Source organism: Neurospora crassa, linkage group IV (genome assembly GCF_000182925.2).
Source record: "Neurospora crassa OR74A linkage group IV, whole genome shotgun sequence".
Taxonomy (NCBI): domain Eukaryota; kingdom Fungi; phylum Ascomycota; class Sordariomycetes; order Sordariales; family Sordariaceae; genus Neurospora; species Neurospora crassa.
In genome coordinates, this window is record NC_026504.1 from 5545064 (window position 1) to 5562914 (window position 17851).

At 52.8% G+C, this 17851-nt stretch overlaps 6 protein-coding genes across 6 annotated transcripts; 3 read left to right on the top strand and 3 right to left on the bottom strand.

Annotated features, from left to right (window-relative positions):
- Nucleotides 1-1719: 1719 nt before the first annotated feature.
- On the bottom strand, nt 1720-5362 carry NCU05265 (hypothetical protein). Its single transcript, XM_956737.3, has one exon. The coding sequence runs from the start codon at nt 4985-4987 to the stop codon at nt 2051-2053; it is 2937 nt and encodes a 978-aa protein (XP_961830.3). The 5' UTR covers nt 4988-5362; the 3' UTR covers nt 1720-2050.
- A 235-nt stretch (nt 5363-5597) lies between these two features.
- NCU05264 (pyrimidine 5'-nucleotidase) lies at nt 5598-7167 on the top strand. Its single transcript, XM_956736.2, has 4 exons — nt 5598-6109; nt 6187-6215; nt 6299-6763; nt 6859-7167. Exons 1-4 carry the CDS (start codon nt 6039-6041, stop codon nt 7026-7028), a joined length of 735 nt encoding a protein of 244 aa, XP_961829.1. The 5' UTR covers nt 5598-6038; the 3' UTR covers nt 7029-7167.
- Nucleotides 7087-8084, bottom strand: NCU05263 (hypothetical protein). The gene is made up of 2 exons (XM_956735.2): nt 7849-8084; nt 7087-7741 (listed from the first exon to the last, which is right to left on the bottom strand). Exons 1-2 carry the CDS (start codon nt 7888-7890, stop codon nt 7370-7372), a joined length of 414 nt encoding a protein of 137 aa, XP_961828.1. The 5' UTR covers nt 7891-8084; the 3' UTR covers nt 7087-7369.
- Nucleotides 8085-8335: 251 nt separating this feature from the next.
- Nucleotides 8336-10290, bottom strand: NCU05262 (hypothetical protein). Its single transcript, XM_956734.3, has one exon. The coding sequence runs from the start codon at nt 9985-9987 to the stop codon at nt 9415-9417; it is 573 nt and encodes a 190-aa protein (XP_961827.1). The 5' UTR covers nt 9988-10290; the 3' UTR covers nt 8336-9414.
- Nucleotides 8480-9364, top strand: NCU16891 (hypothetical protein; the record flags this gene model as incomplete). Its single annotated transcript, XM_011396139.1, has 1 exon — nt 8480-9364. One exon carries the CDS (start codon nt 8480-8482, stop codon nt 9362-9364), a length of 885 nt encoding a protein of 294 aa, XP_011394441.1.
- Nucleotides 10291-10587: 297 nt separating the features above from the next.
- NCU05261 (ATP-dependent protease La) lies at nt 10588-14836 on the top strand. The gene is made up of 2 exons (XM_956733.2): nt 10588-14262; nt 14336-14836. Exons 1-2 carry the CDS (start codon nt 11104-11106, stop codon nt 14498-14500), a joined length of 3324 nt encoding a protein of 1107 aa, XP_961826.1. The 5' UTR covers nt 10588-11103; the 3' UTR covers nt 14501-14836.
- The last annotated feature ends 3015 nt before the right edge of the window (nt 14837-17851 follow it).

Genomic DNA, 17851 nt, shown 5'->3' on the forward strand with positions numbered 1-17851 from the left:
ATCTCGTTTATAGACTGAGGCTGCTGAATAAAGGACAAACACCGGACTGCAAAATAATGCCAGATTCTTTTTCGTTACTAAAAACAAAATAGAAAACATCCAATTCTGTCGCCAAGTGGACAGACAGAGCTGGCTAGTTTTTAACTTTTCTTATTTTCTCTTACCGAGGTCCCCCTCCTTGCCCGACTTACACCTTGATGATAAACGGAAGAAGATCACCGACTTTCGTTTCCTTTCGTCCCTTGTCCCTGATCTACAGATTTACTCTCTGATACACACACCTATCAACCTGTCAACCGCCGCCGCCAAGCTGTAGTATAGCGTAGTGTAGTGTACATATGCCGCCTCGTGAAGATCCGTTGATTCCAAGATCTTCATTACCCGTTTTTTTTTCCCCTTCTGCTGGCCAGGAAGCCTCTCATGCAACTGAACTTGCAACGTACATACTTACCCCAACATCAATCAACCTGTCTGTCTTTCGAACCAAGGTTGTCTTCAGGAAGTTCTGACAGGGCTAGGTCCATTCATCCTCGCCAGTAAGTGGCCAAGTTGCCACAACACCCCCCTCCTCCCCCAAGAACCCCCCCCAAGAAAATTGATTGACTTTGACTTTTCACCGAGCATCTCACCTTACCCTGCTCTGCCCTGCCCTGCCTTACCTCGCCCTACCTACTGTACCCCGACTTGTCTTGCCCTGTCTTGTCTTGTCTTGCCTTGCCTTACCGTTCGCCTGCCCTGTCTTGTCTTGCCTTACCTCTCGCCTGTCATGCAGTCAGGTCAAGTTCCCACTGACCAAATATCAAGGACCGACACCACTCACTGTCCAAGTTTTTTTCCACAGAAAAGACCAAGAACCAAAGACCAAAGCAAGGCAAGGTGAGGTTAAGGCAACCTATGACAAACCACCTTTCTTAACCTTTGGCAACTCGATAAGCAAGCACGCAAGCAAGCAAGCAAGCAAGCACCAGGAAAAAAGGAAGGAAGAAGAAAAAGGAAGGAAGAAGAAGAAAAAGGAAGGAAGAAGAAAAGAAGGAAGGAAGAAGAAAAAGGAAGGAAGAAGAAAAGACCTTGACCTTTTGACAACCTCGTATCATCAAAAGTGAAGTTAAAGAAGAAGAAGAAAAAGTGAAAGTGGAAAAAAAGATGAGGCTTAGAATCTGTGCTCCCTCCCTCCATTCATTACTCCATCACAGCACAGCAAACCAGTGTAGGCACTGGTGCTCATCAAAACTACCGCGCGGCTCGGCGGGAACTAACAGGGAAAACCACACTACTACGCAGTAGGATGTTATATACTCCAGTGGAGTCGTTGGAATCTCCTTAGATACTTTTTTTGGAGGTGACGGAAGGTGAGGTGAGTATTTACCTAATGACGTTGTTGCTGGACTCCCGCTGAATGGCTGTTCTGAAACTTGCTCGGATCCCGCAGTTCCGATTTTCCGAACGGGACGGACAACGGGCCACGGCCAACGGGTAACGGGTAACGGCGGGGGAAACGGGGCAAAACGGATAGATATATCTCCGACGTTGAAGCGTCGATCGATAAATAGTACTTCCTCCTCCCCTACTTACGTGAAAGATTTACGACGGATGGACTTGTTTACATAATATACACTACGTGGGCAAACTGCTGCTTTGACTTTGTCTGGCTCGTCGTTTCTTCTTCAGATTTCTTTTTCTTTGCTTGATTCAACTTTGTGATACACCTATAGGTAATACCTGCTCATACTCTGCAGCCCATAGCGCTGATGTTTCCTTTTTGGACGCTGGTAATATGACATGTTTCCTCATCCGCGCTACCTATATAATATATACCGTCTCCTCGTACAAACAAGCTATCCTGCCAGTTGATACTCCACACTCGCTTTACACCATATGGGAATAAAGATGTACATCAGTAACGTTGAGGATAGAACATCTAGTTCTATCACATGTTTTCCAAAAAAGCAGAAACCAACCGATTCCCTTCAAGCCCGTCCCTGCCTTGAATTTACCAAAACGTCCAGGTTCCATCTTTTGGGTTCTCCCTCCTCATGAAACCCCAATCTTATTACCGATAAACATCCCGCATGGGAGGCCGGTCCAAGTAAACAACCTCATCATCCTCCTGGTGCTGCTGCTGCTGGGCAGGCGGTGGCCTTGCATAATACCTCTCATCCCCATACGCACCACCATCTCCACGCATCACCTGAGTAGGCGGCTGCTCGGGCGGAAACACGCTATAAGCGCGCCCTCCCACCGGCGGCGGCGGCGGAGGCGGATGCATAACTTCCCTTCGTAACTCCTGACGTCCCTGATATTCACGACCGACCATCTCCGGCTGCACACTTCCCAGCCTTGCTCCGTAGTCGCCTCTGACCTCATACCTAGAGGCCGCATCAAGAGGGGGTGGCCTGACGCTTGCTGAACGAATCGTGGCATATTCCCTGAGGCTCGGCTCTCCTCCCATGCGTCTTTCGTAACCAAGAGGAGGAGCAGGAGGAGGAGGAGCCTCGTAGCGGACTGCCTCTGCCACTGGCCGGACACTAGCTGCTCTGCCGCCATAGTATTCGCGCGGGCGCTCGTCCACCGCCCGCAGGTCGTAAGCTGCAACACTCTCGTAGCGAGGGGGATCCATCGGCGGACGAACGCTACCCGGTCTCGCGATGTAGTCCGGAGGCGTCTCGACAACAGGCCGCAGTCTGGACGGCACGTAGTCGCCGGACGGTGGGGCCATGGGGTGAGTGGAATAAGCACGCTCCCTGTACACTCTATGTTCAGGGGTAACGTACTCTGGCTGAGCAATGACACGTCGCTGAGGAGTATAACCGGGTGAAGTTGGTTCGTAAACCATTACCTCGTCATCATAGCCTTCAGGCCTCCGGGTAACAGCACGTGGAGGCGGCGGCGGCGGCGGCGGGCGAGCATACACAATCTCGGGTCTATCTGCAACCACACTTTGGGGCCGGGGCGGCTCGATGTATTCCCGGCCGAAAGCATCAACAACGATGCGAGTGGCGGGCATCCTGGGAGGAGGAGCCATTGGCTGTGCAACACGCTCGTACGCAACTGGTGATCGTGAAGAGCGCTCACGATACGCTGCTGGGCGCATGCTCATCCTTGAAGCAGCACGAACATCGCGATAATAACCATCATCTGCCGGAGGAACCTCGTAAATCACGTTCCTCGGTGCCACGCGCACCTCGCGGGGGATGTAAGGGGAAGGATGCATGCCTGGCGAGCCGGGCAACCGACCACCACTGAATGGTGCTCTGGGATCATCGTAGTAGACCCTTTCATACCTGGGGGTGGCGAGCAGAGGCTCGCCCTCGAGACGCGGACGAGGGTCGATTTCCCGCTCATATCCCACAACCCGCTCCTCCCTCTGTACTCTTGGCTGCAGGCGCTCTTGATAGGCACCCTCTACGGAACCTGGCTGTCCATACCTTGCATCATCATAATCAGGTCCTTGGTGGTGGTGTTGTTGCTGCCCCTGTTTCTGACGCTTGGCCGGACGTGTGTACTGGGGAGCTGACATGGGAGATGGGGATCGCGGTTCAGGCTTAATGTACGGCGATGCGGCAGCGGCCTCGGCAAGTCGATCTGCCTTTCTCTTCTTTTTCTTGTTCTTCTTCCTCTCCCCGGGCCTCTCTCCTCCGTGGGGTGAGCTTTCCGGGCTAGAGACAGCTGAGGGCTGCTTCCTGAGAGCAGCAACCCCCTGGGCCGGAGGCGGAGTGGCCCGACGACCGCCCGTCTCCGATAGAGCAATCGGCTGTTCAAGAGCAGCAGTAGGCAAGGGGGAGACACGGGATGGCTGGGGTGCGAAAGGGGAAAGATTATGGGCACGAACAACTGGTGACCCCGCAGGTCCTACCGCCTGTCTCAATAGCTGCTCGTTAACTCTCGACAAGTCTCGCGAGCCACCACCACCACCACCCCGTTCCTTTCCTGTATGGGTCGTCGACTCTTCGGACCGACTTGCCGGGCCACTGTCACGAGAACTGACAGCTTCGGACGGGGGGAATTGGCGAGCAGCCCTGCTGACACTTGTAGCCGCGCTCGACGTGTCCGGCACGTTTACGTTGAACGGTTGGTTTGCAGGTGCTGCCGGCGCACTCGGGAGAGGAGGCTTGGGGTGGTTGGCGGCTGGGACCGCAAGGGGTTCGAGGTCTAGCTCGGGTTCGTAGGGAGAGCCGTCGCGCATCTGCTCGTCTTCGGACTCGTTAGGAACGCGAGCTAGCTGGTGGTGCGAGTCGGGGGTGCCGTGTTGGCTCGAGTAAAAGGTGTTGTCATCGAACGAGTCGCCCGAAGCTGAAGCGTTAGCAACAGTGTCATCAGTAGTAGTTTGAGCGGCATTTGCTTGAACCAGAATCAATGCTTTGGCCAACACATCGGCAATGTCGAAGTCAGCAGGCTGCTCGGACGGCTGCAGGGCGCCCTTATGGGACACTTTCCGCTGCTCAAAGTCTTCGCGGAGAGAACGCTCGATCCGCTGTCTTTGCAGCTGAATCTCGGCTTTGATCAAGTCCTCCGACTTCTCCAACAAGATGGGGTTGATTTCGACTTTCGGCTTGGACTGCTCAGTTGTAGAAGAAGAGTTGGACAAGGTCCCCAAGCCAGGCAGCACATTCCCACCCAGAGTCACCGCCGGCTTCTTGAGGTTTGCCTGCTGCAAGTTATCAGTCATTGCGCGGTTCCCATTCACAGCCGGCTTTGGTCCCCCAGGCGCCTGGCCTGCCGAAGCGGTGGAGGAGGCATTGGCTGGAGGGACTGGCCCAGGGCCGCTGGTCGGTTTCCCAACATGTGTTGGCTTAATGCGCGGGTGTGTACCGCTGACCACCTCATCGCGGAAGCGCAGGATCTTTTCGTACTGCTCGAGTTCATGACGCTCTTCAGGTTTGAGCGTTGCCATCAGTGATGAGTTTGAGGAAGTCGATGCTCCCATTGTCCCTCCAAGCGGCCCTCCTCCTCTTGCGGGCATTGCAGCCACTGCCGGTCCTCCGGCCATCTGTTTTTTTCTCCTTGGCCGTCGAAAGGTTGGAAGTGTTTCAAGTAGAAAGCCCAGCTCAGTACACCGAGCAATTGACCGAATGCCAACTGTATGTAATGGATAACGTAACGGTGTCTGTCTATATAGATGGCACAGCCGAATGACGAAGAAAAGAAGAAAAGAAGAAGCAACTGATGCGCTATTCCAATCCCTATACCACGTGTTGATTAGCAGCGGTGGTGAACAAAACAATACAAATCTTCGTTGCCTGTCTACAGACCACCAGAAGACGGTGAAGTGCAGAGCTGGACGAAAGTGAAGTGTTGGTGAAGTGGAAATGGAAAAGGAAAAATGGAGTTTGAACTTTGAACGAACTGAAGACAGAACTAAGCAGCCGAGACGAGGCAGCTCCGAGCACAATTTGGCGTCCCCCCCCCCCCGGTCACTTATGATCGGCGGCGCGCGCTGGGCCAGGCCCGCTGGCGACAACCTACGCAGTAAGGGCGCACGGGCCATTCTAGATGAACCTTGGTAGCCACCATCTGCCACCAGCTGTCGGATAAAAGGATACGAGACATCGGCCTGAGTCAATTGAACGATCAATGTCCGACGAGTCTGGGGAGGAGACGGAGGAACCGCATGGAAAGTCAGTCATGCTTGATGTCACACGATCAAGTACATAAAGAGGATGGAAATTGGTTGAATTGTTTCATTCATGGGAAAAAAAAAGGTTTCTAGACAATCATCTGTATATCAACAAGAAAACAATCATCTTTAGGGAGATTCAAGGACACAAGCACACGGCATCCTTTTGACAGCCACGCACCCACTTATACACAAATCACAACGAACTCGCAGTTTGAGTTGGCACTTTCACTTCACTTCACCAACACACCCACCACTCACTCCCATATAAACCAGACGGGAACCAACATTGCAATACCACATCTCTACTGTCCAACAACCACAAAAACAGAAAAGGACAATCAATTCCTCATCTCCAGCAAATCCGCAGTGAATCTTGAACAACGCAAAGACTAGACCACTGGAGCCCAGAACCACAGAGACGATGGCGGCCCAAGAAACAAACACCACGAACGGCACTAGCCAACCGGCGGACAACCGCGTTGTCTTTTTCTTGTAAGTTTATACGCAGCAATCTGAACTGATATATGAGAGTCATTGAAACCACAGGACTAACCAGAGTCCTTGTACAGTGACATTGACAACTGTCTCTATCCCAAGAGTGAGTGAACTGAAGGAACCACCCACATCTATCAACCCATACCCTGATGTAAAACTCACACTCACACTCACACAACCAAACAGGCGCTAAAGTCCACGACCTAATGGCCGACCTCATCGACCAGTACTTTGCCCGCCACCTCAACCTACCGTGGGAGGACGCCGTCCGGCTGCACAAGGAGTACTACCAAAACTACGGGCTGGCCATCGAGGGACTGGTGCGGCACCACCAGATCGACCCGCTCGAGTACAACGCCAAGGTGGACGACGCGTTACCCTTGGACAACATCATCAAGCCGAGCGACGCGCTCAAGCAGCTGTTGGCGGACATTGACAAGCGCAAGGTCAAGCTGTGGCTGTTTACCAATGCGTACATCAACCACGCGAAACGGGTGGTCAAGTTGTTGGAGATTGAAGACTTCTTTGAGGGGATCACGTACTGCGATTATAGCCAGACGCCGCTGATTTGCAAGCCGCATGAGGATATGTTTAAAAAGGCGATGCGGGAGGCGGACGTCGTGGACAGGTGGGGGGATTGTTACTTTGTTGGTGAGTACCTACCTAGTCTCTTTCTTGGTCCTTCCTGTTGTGTTGTCTGAAGTGCTGTTATTTGAAGAGTACTAACGAGCTAACATGGTGATTAGATGACTCCTACTTGAATTGCAAAAAGGCGCAAGAGCTGGGGTGGACGACGGCGCACTTGGTAGAGGAGGGCGTGACGCCACCCAAGACGCCGGCGTCCAAGTACCAAATAAGCACTTTGCAGGAGTTGCGGACGGTATTCCCCGAGCTCTTCAAGAAGGATGAGGAATGAGGTTAGATAGGTGTAATTACAGGGAGCAGTGAGTGGCGTACGGCTCGGCACTAATAGATCATATAGGTAGAGCACGGAGTTCAACTTTGCATATAGGTAGATAGATGGCTGAGAACTTTGGATTTTTTTTTTCCCATCCTTCAACCGAGAGTCAATTTATGTGACGCAAAGCCAAGTGTCCTTCTCCTTCTCGTAATTCCCCCCCCTGAACGCCGTGATCCCAAATGCCATCATGTTAAAGAAAGCATACCCGTAGTCGCTTAACTCCCAAATGTCAAAACCTCATTACCAGCACCGTCCCTTTCATGTTATGCATGCTCAACCCATTCACCCCTCAACAATCAATACCGCCTAATACTCCTCAACGTCTGATCCAACTTCACCAACACCTCATCCTTCTCCTTGACCGCCTCCTGCCTCTGTTTCTCCGCCACATTCAGCTCCTCCTCGAGCTCCTTGATGCTCTGCAACTGGTCCTGCTCGCTATTATCGAGGCCCGGCAAGCTCGAAATCAGGTACTCGATCTGCTGCTCTCGCGTGATCAGGTCGCGCGCAAGTTCTAGCTGCCCTGCTTGGAACACGTCCGGGGGGAGGGTGTCAACTTCGGGCGGCTGGTCGGCTTTGGAGGGCGCGATGGTGTCTTTGGGGCTGAAGGTCTTGAGGTCGTGGTGTCGGTCGATGTAGAAGTAGGTGGCTATGAATTGCTCCATTAGCTGGAAGGGGGGGATGTGGTTAGTAGGTGATTTGGACAAAGGTAGTGGGGGCATAGATGGAATGTCCCGCTGGGTTTGGGGGGGGAGGAAGAAGAAGACGGACTGACCTGGTCAACAGCCTCTTGGAGTTGCGAGAGACGGTCGCTCATTTTGGGTGGTGTTGGTGGTACGAGGGGATTTGGTCAGTGAACTTGGAGCGGTGAAAAAGGTAGAAGAGTATCGCAACGGTAGGTAGTAGACAGAGTTTGGTGTCGTAGCGCGATCGTGGTCGCCCGTCAAAAAGACAGTCACAAGGGAGTTGTCACTGTCACCGTCACTCAGGAACACTGAATGCTTGAACCGCGACGACCGCGACGACAGCGGATGTGCATCATCATAGTGCATGCAGGTGCTAGACGGGATGGATCCACTATCGACACAGTGCGGTCCGCTGAAAATGTAAGCTTCATCCAATGGGAGGGACGGAACTGAAGAGCTGGTCGATCCACCATGAAATCCATCATCGACTTAACCGCATTGAATTTCTAGTTTAACATGCTGAACATGGTATTTCACATGGCAACTTATACCCCTTCAAATAACACGAAAATTGTACTGGCTCTTGGTCGAGTGGGCATGAAAATAATACAATCAGGTTGAAGCATCAAATATTGGGTTAATTGATTGGACAAAAGCTCTACAAGAGGGGGAAAAGCAGCACATATATCGAATAATACAAGGCACAGGCTCAACATCACCATGAGACCCATGGTTGCACGACTCTCCCGGCTCGGACTCGGAACGCGCCGATTATACTGCAGCCCAGGCCCTCACCCGCTCCGGTGCTTCTCTTCCGACCATGCGCCGGATCAAAAAGATGCTACCACCGAGTCCTCCGCAGTCCCTTCGCCAGTCACCACCACCACCAGCAGCAGCATCACCAACGCCTCAGATGATGGAGGACGTACTGATGCCAACATTTCCCTTTCCAAGTCCTCCAACCACCATGACCTTCCTTCCTTCCTCCAGTATGCCAAGCGCACCGGTCTCGGTCATGAAACCACCGTCTTTGTCGGAACACACTACGAATACACGATAGCTTCCCTCTTGACCGCGTACGGCTTCTCTCTCAACCGGGTGGGAGGGCAACATGATTTCGGGATCGATCTCCTAGGCACATGGTCCGTACCGACGGCCGAACGACCCTTGCGAGTCATTGTGCAGTGCAAGGCCATCCAAAGCACTCGTCCTCATCTGATCCGGGAGCTGGAGGGCGCATTTGTGGGAGCGCCAGTGGGATGGAGAGGGTCCGAAGTGTTTGGCGTCTTGGTGGCCTCCAAGACCGCCACAAAGGGAACCCGAGACGCGCTGGCGAGGAGCCGGTGGCCGTTGGTGTTCATCGGATGCTCTAGGGAGGGGAAAGTCGAACAGCTCTTGTGGAATCACCGCGCCGAGCAGGAGGGGCTGCAGGGGTTGGGGGTCGCAAAGCGACATTCTCCCGAGGGTGGGGAGCAGTTGGTGTTGATGCACAAGGGGAAACACCTCCCGTTGATCAGGAGGGAAGGGTTGCCGCCGCCGGCGTCGAGCGATGTTGAGCAAGATGAAGCCTCGCAAAGTATAGATAATAAAGATGATTCCGCTTGATGGTTGATGACACACATTGAGACTGTGAGAGATGATACGCTGGAAAGCTCCTAGTCTTCCCAAATCGCCTGCTTGGCTCTCAAGGCCTCCTCCTCTGCCTTCTTCTTCCGCTCTCTCTCCTCCTCCTTCCTCTTGCGCTCCTTCTCGCGCAAGGCCCGGTCGTAAGCCTTTTGCTCCTCGGTCAGCTTGGGTGCCTTCAGCCCCAGAGCACCGGCAATCATCCGGCGGGCTACGGCGTCCGTCTTCTCGGGTCTCTTGTACTCTGAGGAAGAGGAAGTGTTGCTGGCGCTGCCGCCTGGCCCAGTGTAGTCGAGAAATGGTGGAATGGAAGTAGAGGTAGTAATAGATGGCTCCGGCTTTTTTTGGTTGTTGCGTGAAGGCGGGGGAGAGGGCGCTCCCTGCTCATCATCACTGTTGTTGTCGTCCTCCCATGATTCCGGCTGCGCACCAAAGCTACGCTCACGCTCAGACTTGGGCTCGGTCTTGGCCTCGGGCTCGGACTCGGAACTGACATCTTCGTCTTCCCAACTGTCGGCAACAGGCTCTGGCTTCTTAGCCTTGGCGTTCTTGGGTGACATTTTGGAGACTCCCGAGGTGATGTCGTCTGATGAAGGTGGTGCCATGTTGGGTGATATATGACTAGCGTACCGAAGTGGTGTCAAGATGTGTGTGAAAGGATGTTGTCTGATGGGTTGATGTTATACTTGTATGGCTGATGGACGAAGACTGTGTGTGGTACAAGTAAAGTGTCGTTAATGTAAGTTGAAAGAGCCCGCAGTCATGACCTTGGACTTCCACTTGGGCGTTTTGATATGCGGGTTGCTGCCCCTGCGGAGAGCTGCCCTGTCTGATACTATGTACTAGCGAACAGTGCCTGCCGATGCCCCGCTCCGGATCGGTGCTGCTAATGGATGCTCTGCTCGCCGTAAGCTCTCCCGTCCGGCAGCAGTTCCAGGCGGCGGAGTGGTGCTATGAGTTGGAGACTTGGAGGTAACGATCTACACTATACTGCAATTGGTCAAGCGCCTTGGCGACTAGTCTAGGCGCTAAACTTCACAACGGCGATGATGGAATTCCACTTGACCTCAGCTCCAGGGCAGTCCTGTCCCGCCGTCTGAGAGCTGGAGAGCGGCGGATGAGCTGTTACCATATGTAGTGGGCTGGAGGTACGTACCTTTTGTACCGTGACGCAACCGGGACGGTACCTAGACTTGGTAAGTAGTAAAAGACAGTAATTCCTCCATCTTCTACCGCCGGCCGAAGACCGAGGGAGCTCGAGTCGGTCGCTGTTCGCCTTCCGCCCCGTCGAGTTGATTATTCATACACCTCATTTGTCACGTACTGTAGAGAGCGCGAGAGTCATGGGCCTTGGGTTCCTTGGAGTCGTCGTCGTCGTCGTCGTCGTCACACACCCTGAATAGAACCCATCTTCTTATCTTTGCCTGTATACTACTATTTTAACAAACTGTAAACTTTTTTTTTTCCCGCCGCTTCGCCGCATCTCCGTCTCCCCCGCCGCGACCTCTCCCGCCGTCCCACTCTCAACACACACACCCGACCACATCCATTCTCCCCTCCCCTCCCCTCCCCTCCCCTACGACCGCAGCTCCCGTCCACTGTCGCCTTTGGTCCGATTTCGGGTCCGCTCTCTTCTAAGAAAAGACGACAATCCTCCTCACGAATCTCGACCTCTACGATATCCTCTTGCCCAGGCCCGCTCGTCACTGCCTGTATCCACGATGCTGTCCCGACAGCGCATCCCGCGCATCCTCGCGTCGAGGACATCGCTTGCGCATTCGATTAGGTCTTTCACCTCAACCACTTCTTCGATACGCCCGGTTGCCGCGGCTGGCCAACATGCCGTGACCCGGCCCCGACACGAAAGACCGACGAACCTCTCGAGTTTCTCAACGTACACTGCTCTGGGGAAGAAGAACGACAAGGGCTTTTTCGACAACTCGATCGAGCCACTATCAGAGGAGGAGCGCAAGGCAAACGTTGAGCACGCCGAGGCCGAAGCAAAGGAGGCTGAGTCGAAACAGGCCAAGTCCAAGTCTTCAACCTCGGATGCCCCGCCGCCGGCGCCAGAAGATGGAAAGGCTGGCGCTGCTGGCGGTTCATCTGCCGGCTCGGGCTCAGGCGCAGACGGTGGCTCCGGAGATGGTGGCAAGCGAGGCCGCAAGCCTGGTGATAAGGCATTGGCGAAGCCCGTCGTACCGGAAATCTACCCCCAGGTCATGGCGATTCCTATAGCGAAGCGACCGCTCTTCCCCGGTTTCTACAAGGCCATTACCATCAAGGACCCCAATGTCGCTGCGGCTATTACAGAAATGATCAAGCGCGGACAGCCATATGTGGGAGCGTTCTTGTTCAAGGACGAGAACGCCGACGACGATGTGATTCGGAACCGCGACGATGTCTATGACGTCGGTGTTTTTGCGCAGATCACCAGCGCTTTCCCCATGAACAACCAGAACGGCGAGGGTGCTAGTCTCACCGCGATTCTTTACCCCCACCGGAGAATCAAGCTGTCGGAGCTCATTCCTCCCGGCTCGCCTGAGGCTGCCTCGATCGATGGTGCGAAGGAGGGTGCTGCCCCTGAGCCGGTACCTGAGCCGATCCCCAAGGTGACCGACGAGTCTGAGCAAAAGGGTGACGTGGTGGCGAGCTTTGAGGAAAGCGCCGTGACACCTAGGCCCGAACCAAGCCAGAAGCCCTACGAGCCGACATCGTTCCTTAAAAAGTATCCGGTCAGTCTTGTTAATGTAGAGAACTTGACGGAAGAACCCTACGACCCCAAGAGCCAGGTTATACGCGCCGTTACGAACGAGATCGTAAACGTCTTCAAGGAGGTCGCTAGCATGAACAGTCTCTTCCGGGATCAGATTTCCACCTTTAGCATGAGCCAATCGACCGGTAATGTCATGGCTGAGCCAGCCAAGCTTGCGGATTTTGCCGCTGCTGTCAGCGCCGGTGAGCCTGCTGAGCTTCAGGAGGTTCTTTCTAGCCTGAACGTGGAAGAAAGAATGCACAAGGCTCTTCTTGTCCTCAAGAAGGAGCACGTCAACGCCCAGCTTCAGTCCAAGATTACCAAGGACGTAGAGCAGAAGATCACCAAACGCCAGCGTGAATACTGGCTCATGGAGCAGATGAAGGGTATCAGGCGCGAGCTTGGTATCGAGTCTGACGGCAAGGACAAGCTCGTCGAAAAGTTCAAAGAGCTCGCCGACAAGCTGGCCATGCCTGAGGCCGTGCGCAAGGTGTTTGATGACGAGCTGAACAAGCTCGCCCACCTGGAGCCTGCCGCTTCCGAGTTCAATGTCACGCGCAACTACTTGGACTGGCTCACCAACATTCCTTGGGGCCAGAGCAGTGCCGAGAACTTTGACATTCTGAATGCTGTCAAGGTTCTGGATGAGGATCACTATGGTCTCAAGGACGTCAAGGATCGTATTTTGGAGTTCATTGCCGTTGGAAAGCTACGCGGCACCGTCGAGGGTAAGATTCTCTGCTTCGTCGGTCCTCCGGGTGTCGGCAAGACTTCGATTGGCAAGTCCATTGCTCGCGCACTTGGTCGCCAATACTACCGCTTCAGTGTGGGAGGTCTTACCGACGTTGCCGAAATCAAGGGTCACCGCCGGACATACGTGGGTGCCCTTCCCGGCCGTGTCATCCAGGCCCTCAAGAAGTGCAAGACCGAGAACCCCTTGATCTTGATTGACGAAATCGACAAGATTGGCCGCGGCTACCAGGGAGATCCCTCGTCTGCACTTCTCGAGCTCTTGGACCCCGAGCAAAACGGCTCTTTCCTGGACCACTATCTAGATGTCCCTGTAGATCTGTCCAAGGTGCTTTTCGTCTGCACTGCTAACCTGACTGACACCATCCCACGGCCCCTTCTCGACCGTATGGAGGTCATCCGACTTTCCGGATACGTCGCAGATGAGAAGATGGCCATTGCCGAAAAGTACCTTGCTCCTCAGGCCCAGGAGATGGCTGGTCTCAAGGGCGTTGACGTGCAACTAACAAAGGACGCGATTGAGGAACTCAACAAGTCCTACTGCCGCGAGTCGGGTGTCCGTAACCTCAAGAAGAAGATCGAGCAGGTATACCGCAAGTCTGCCCTGAAGATCGTTCAGGACCTCGGCGAGCAGGCCCTTCCCGAGTCTGAAGCTCTTACCGAGGAGGGTAAGGCTGCCCAGGAGGAGACGGAAAAGAAGAAGAGCGAGGAGGCCGCGTCCGGTGAGACCAGCAGCCCGAAGGCCGCCACCGAAGCTTCTGAGAAGGAGACCACGGAGAAGCCTCGGGTAGCCATGAAGATTCCTGAAGGCGTCCATGTCGTTATCAACAAGGACAACCTCAAGGATTACGTGGGACCCCCGATCTTCACTTCTGACAGGCTCTATGATGTGACACCCCCTGGTGTTACCATGGGCCTGGCCTGGACCTCCATGGGTGGCGCTGCCATGTATGTCGAGTCTATTCTCCAGAGCGCGCTGACCTCCAAGAGCGCGCCATCGCTCGAGATTACCGGCAATCTCAAGACCGTCATGAAGGAGTCCTCCGCTATCGCCTACTCGTATGCCAAGGCGGTCATGGCCAAGGACTTCCCCAAGAACCGCTTCTTCGACAAGGCCAAGATTCACGTGCACGTTCCTGAGGGCGCCGTGCAAAAGGATGGTCCTTCGGCCGGTATCACCATGACCACCTCTTTGCTGTCGCTTGCGCTCGACACTCCTATTGACCCCCAGATCGCCATGACTGGTGAGCTTACCCTCACTGGCAAGGTACTCCGCATCGGTGGATTGAGGGAGAAGACTGTGGCGGCTAGGCGAGCTGGCTGCAAGATGGTTGTGTTCCCTGAGGACAACATGTCTGACTGGCTTGAGCTTCCTGAGGTAAGACTATACATCCTAGCCCATCAACATAACCCTCATCCAGACAAGTTACTAACGCTTTCTCTTTCACCAGAACGTCAAGGAAGGTATCGAGGGCCGGCCCGTGCGTTGGTACTCTGAGGTCTTTGACCTGATTTTCCCCAAGCTCGACCGGGAGAAGGCCAACAAGAGCCGGATCATCGAGGACGACAAGTCCGAGAAGGAGGAGTCCAAGAAGAAGAACGATGACGACGAGTAAACAAAGCTGTACGGCATGGCATGTAAGAGAATGGGAATTGGCTGGCATAGGAAGCCGAGGATATCAAAGCGAAAGATAGTTGGAGAATGGCATTATCATCATCATCATTGGCGTTCAAAGGAAAGGAATGGAGTGCGGGCGGCGGTTAATAGAGAAACTAATAACCATGTGCTGATCGGAAACGCAGAGCGTCGTTTTTTTTTTGTTTTTTTTTGTTTTTTTGTTGTTGTTTTTTGGTGTTGGGAACATATACATTTTGCACACACACACCTACCTACCTACCAAGGGGGTTCTTTCTTACATAGAACATCTTCACTCTATCATGATTTATTTCGACTATCATTCGGTGGCATTGTTACATGGTTTTTTTTTTTTTTTTTTTTTTTTCTCTCTTTTGTTTGGGTGTGTCTCACCTTTTTTTTTGCTTGTACAATATCACCGACTAGTGTAGGTAGGTAAGGAAAAGCTTGATGCCCGGTGCTGGTTAGGTAGTACTTGCTCCTAACCAATCCCATCCATTGCATCGATAGGTAAAACTGAACTTTCACATGTCCTTGGCCCGAAGCTCGAGATCGCAACTGAACTAATTGAACCAATTTTAACCTGAACAATAGGTAGGTACCCAGCCCAGGAGATGCCTAATACTACATACATACAGTCTACATACCCACATCCCGTCACAGGGCACGACGTCGCTCAAGAAATCAAGAAATCAAAATAGACACACAAGTACCTAGCAACTGCCGTTACTAGAAGAAGCAAGAGCAGCTGATGATGATTGATGATGATGCATGGGATCATCCCAATCCCAATCCCAATCCACTTACGACACTACTGCTACCCTCTGCTACCGCTCGTTGCTACCCTCTCATTTATATGCCGTTCAATTATCTCACGTACATACATACATACATACATACATACGTACCTACATATACAATATACATATCGAAATCGTATAACAAGCGCAAAGTAACCTACCTAGTAGACTAGACTACCGAGGCCGCCCGATGCGAGCCAGATACATGTGCCGACCCACCCGCCGGGTTAGCACGTTACCACACTTCCATTGCACACGTCCGTTCTCGGGACTGATATGGAACGAGCGAGAGGTATACCTTAAGGAGAGAGATACGGTGTTTGTTATTTGAGAGATGGTAGGTACGAGAGAAATGGGGTGAGGGGAGTAAAGTGTATCATGTATGTGTGTATGTGTGTGTGGAGGGTACCCTGGTGTGTGATGATGTTGCTTGTTGGTGCTGGTGATGATGGTGATGGTGGTGGTGGTGGTGGTGATGGGTGCGGAATGGAAAAGTGATGGATTTGATGGTGGACTTGACGCTGACGGTACAGTTGATAACGATGATGATGCTGACGATGCTGCTGCTGCTGCTGATGATGGTGGTGATGATTACATGCCGGCAAGTCCGATTACTTTTATCGCTTCCGACGTTCCAAGGTTACTAGCTCTCCTCGACAATCAACAAGAAACCTTCTTAGAGGTACCTAAGCATCGAATGTTTCCTCTCGAGATCGATAAGCACACAATTCATCAAGATCAGGAAAGTATGGTAGGTGGTTAAACGGACATCCTAGGTATCCTACCTTTCCTTTCAGCAACTGTACCTATTGGTCAAATGGATGTTTGTCTGTTTGTTGATGCCCGAAACCCTACCTATCCCCGATACCAATCAGCCAAGAACGGACGTAGTTCCTTTTGTTCTCACTGGTGCTTACCTCTATTGGTCGCCGGTACGTATATTGTTATCTAGCCATATATCTCTCTATCCTAGCCTTAGGTTTCTATCCACTAACAGCTCGTTTGGCACTTCCATTGCACAGGAGTATGTATAGCTGTCACTTTTTTTTTTTTTTTTCATCACCGACTAGAGGTAATCGGCCACCCGTTGTAGTTCCCGGGTCATGGACACGGAGGGTACGTTACCATGGATGCCACATCATACTTAGCATACTTTGGTACCTTTCCGTCCCAGACATGTACCTAAGCAAAAGTAGATGCACCGGGACCGCTACCCATCCATACACATTTTAAAAAAAAAAAAAAAGGAAAGGGAATGGGAAACGGGGCTGCACCCGAAAGAACATTCCATTGCCACTGAATCTGAATGGCTGAGCCGCTATGCGGTACCGGCAGTCGATTCAATCTTATGATTCGGTGTCTTGAGGTTGTCTTCGGTTGTCGCCCGCTTTATGTGTGTGTGTGTGTGTGAGTGTGCTAGACGTGCTTGATATGTGCCCTTACGGAAATAGAGAAAGTAGCCAATGTGGGCTGTATCCGATGGTGGTGGTGGTGGTGGGAGAGTCCAGTCCAGTCCAGTCCAGTCCTCGACTCCCGTTGATGAGCAGGGCTGGACTGGGCTTGCCTTGTCGTAAGAGACAAACAGATAGAACGTGCCAGGCCACGACGGGAGTGGGGAGGAGGGAGGCGGGTTTAGGTTTGTGAAAATTGATGGGATCTAGAATGTGTAGAACGCGAGGGCTGAAATCTGATGTCGATGGTTATTCCTAATTTTGCAGGAATGAAAGTTTTCCCCAGCGACTCAATTTGAGAGTACAAGTACGAAAGTGACAGTTAGTTCAACTTCAACAGATACTGAAATCAAGAACCCAAACCCAAGCTAGGGTAGGTATCTTTGCTGTTCGGGTAGTAATCCTCAATGACCTTACCTCTAGATGTGACCTGTCATGTTCCACGCGAAAAGATATGAGGCGGCTCTGGGCTGAGAGTGAATGAGTGAGTGAGTGAATATGCTCTAAAAGCTGCCGGGACAAAGTCGTGGCCTGGATCAGGATGTCCTCAGGATCTTCAGTAAAAGGGGTCAATTCGGGACTGGGGGATGGGGGCATGGGAGATACCCTTGGTGTAGTCAGCCAGCCTCAGACCAACGTTTGGTATCATCAGTCCGGCTAGCGACTAATTCCTCCTATTGCAGACTTATACTTGAGCCTCGTCCATATCCACTACACAACACTACTCTCGGGGTAGCCAGGTTGTGCGGCTCCGCAGCCTGCCCTGTCCTTGCCCTGCTCCCGCCTTGAGGCCCACAGGCATAGACGGAAACAAAGCTGATGTTGAAGGTGCATGGTTCGGATATGGACCCGGTTGTTGAGAATGTTGATGACGATGATGAGCGGGTATCGCCGTCTGAGTAGTGTAATGTGTCGGTCTGACTGACTGACTGAAACTTTGACCGCCTATATGCACCAAACTCGTGCAGCGGTCGTTGTTTATGGCCACCGAGGTCCTTGTTCTTGGGGGGCGTAACATAGGTAGGTAAGTCAACATGATCCAGGAGGAAGCAGGATGAGGGAAGGAGTGTCGGTCTGATT

Bases quoted from the DNA above. Each gene is read 5' to 3' on its own strand.
- NCU05264 (XM_956736.2), top strand. From the start codon at position 6,039: ATGGCGGCCCAAGAAACAAACACCACGAACGGCACTAGCCAACCGGCG. The intron at 6,110-6,186 runs GTAAGTTTATAC...GTCCTTGTACAG, and splicing joins AACCGCGTTGTCTTTTTCTT to TGACATTGACAACTGTCTCT. The intron at 6,216-6,298 runs GTGAGTGAACTG...ACAACCAAACAG, and splicing joins CAACTGTCTCTATCCCAAGA to GCGCTAAAGTCCACGACCTA.
- NCU05265 (XM_956737.3), bottom strand. From the start codon at position 4,987: ATGGCCGGAGGACCGGCAGTGGCTGCAATGCCCGCAAGAGGAGGAGGG.
- NCU05261 (XM_956733.2), top strand. From the start codon at position 11,104: ATGCTGTCCCGACAGCGCATCCCGCGCATCCTCGCGTCGAGGACATCG. The intron at 14,263-14,335 runs GTAAGACTATAC...CTCTTTCACCAG, and splicing joins ACTGGCTTGAGCTTCCTGAG to AACGTCAAGGAAGGTATCGA.
- NCU05263 (XM_956735.2), bottom strand. From the start codon at position 7,890: ATGAGCGACCGTCTCTCGCAACTCCAAGAGGCTGTTGACCAG. The intron at 7,742-7,848 runs GTCAGTCCGTCT...CCCCCCTTCCAG, and splicing joins TCCAAGAGGCTGTTGACCAG to CTAATGGAGCAATTCATAGC.
- NCU05262 (XM_956734.3), bottom strand. From the start codon at position 9,987: ATGGCACCACCTTCATCAGACGACATCACCTCGGGAGTCTCCAAAATG.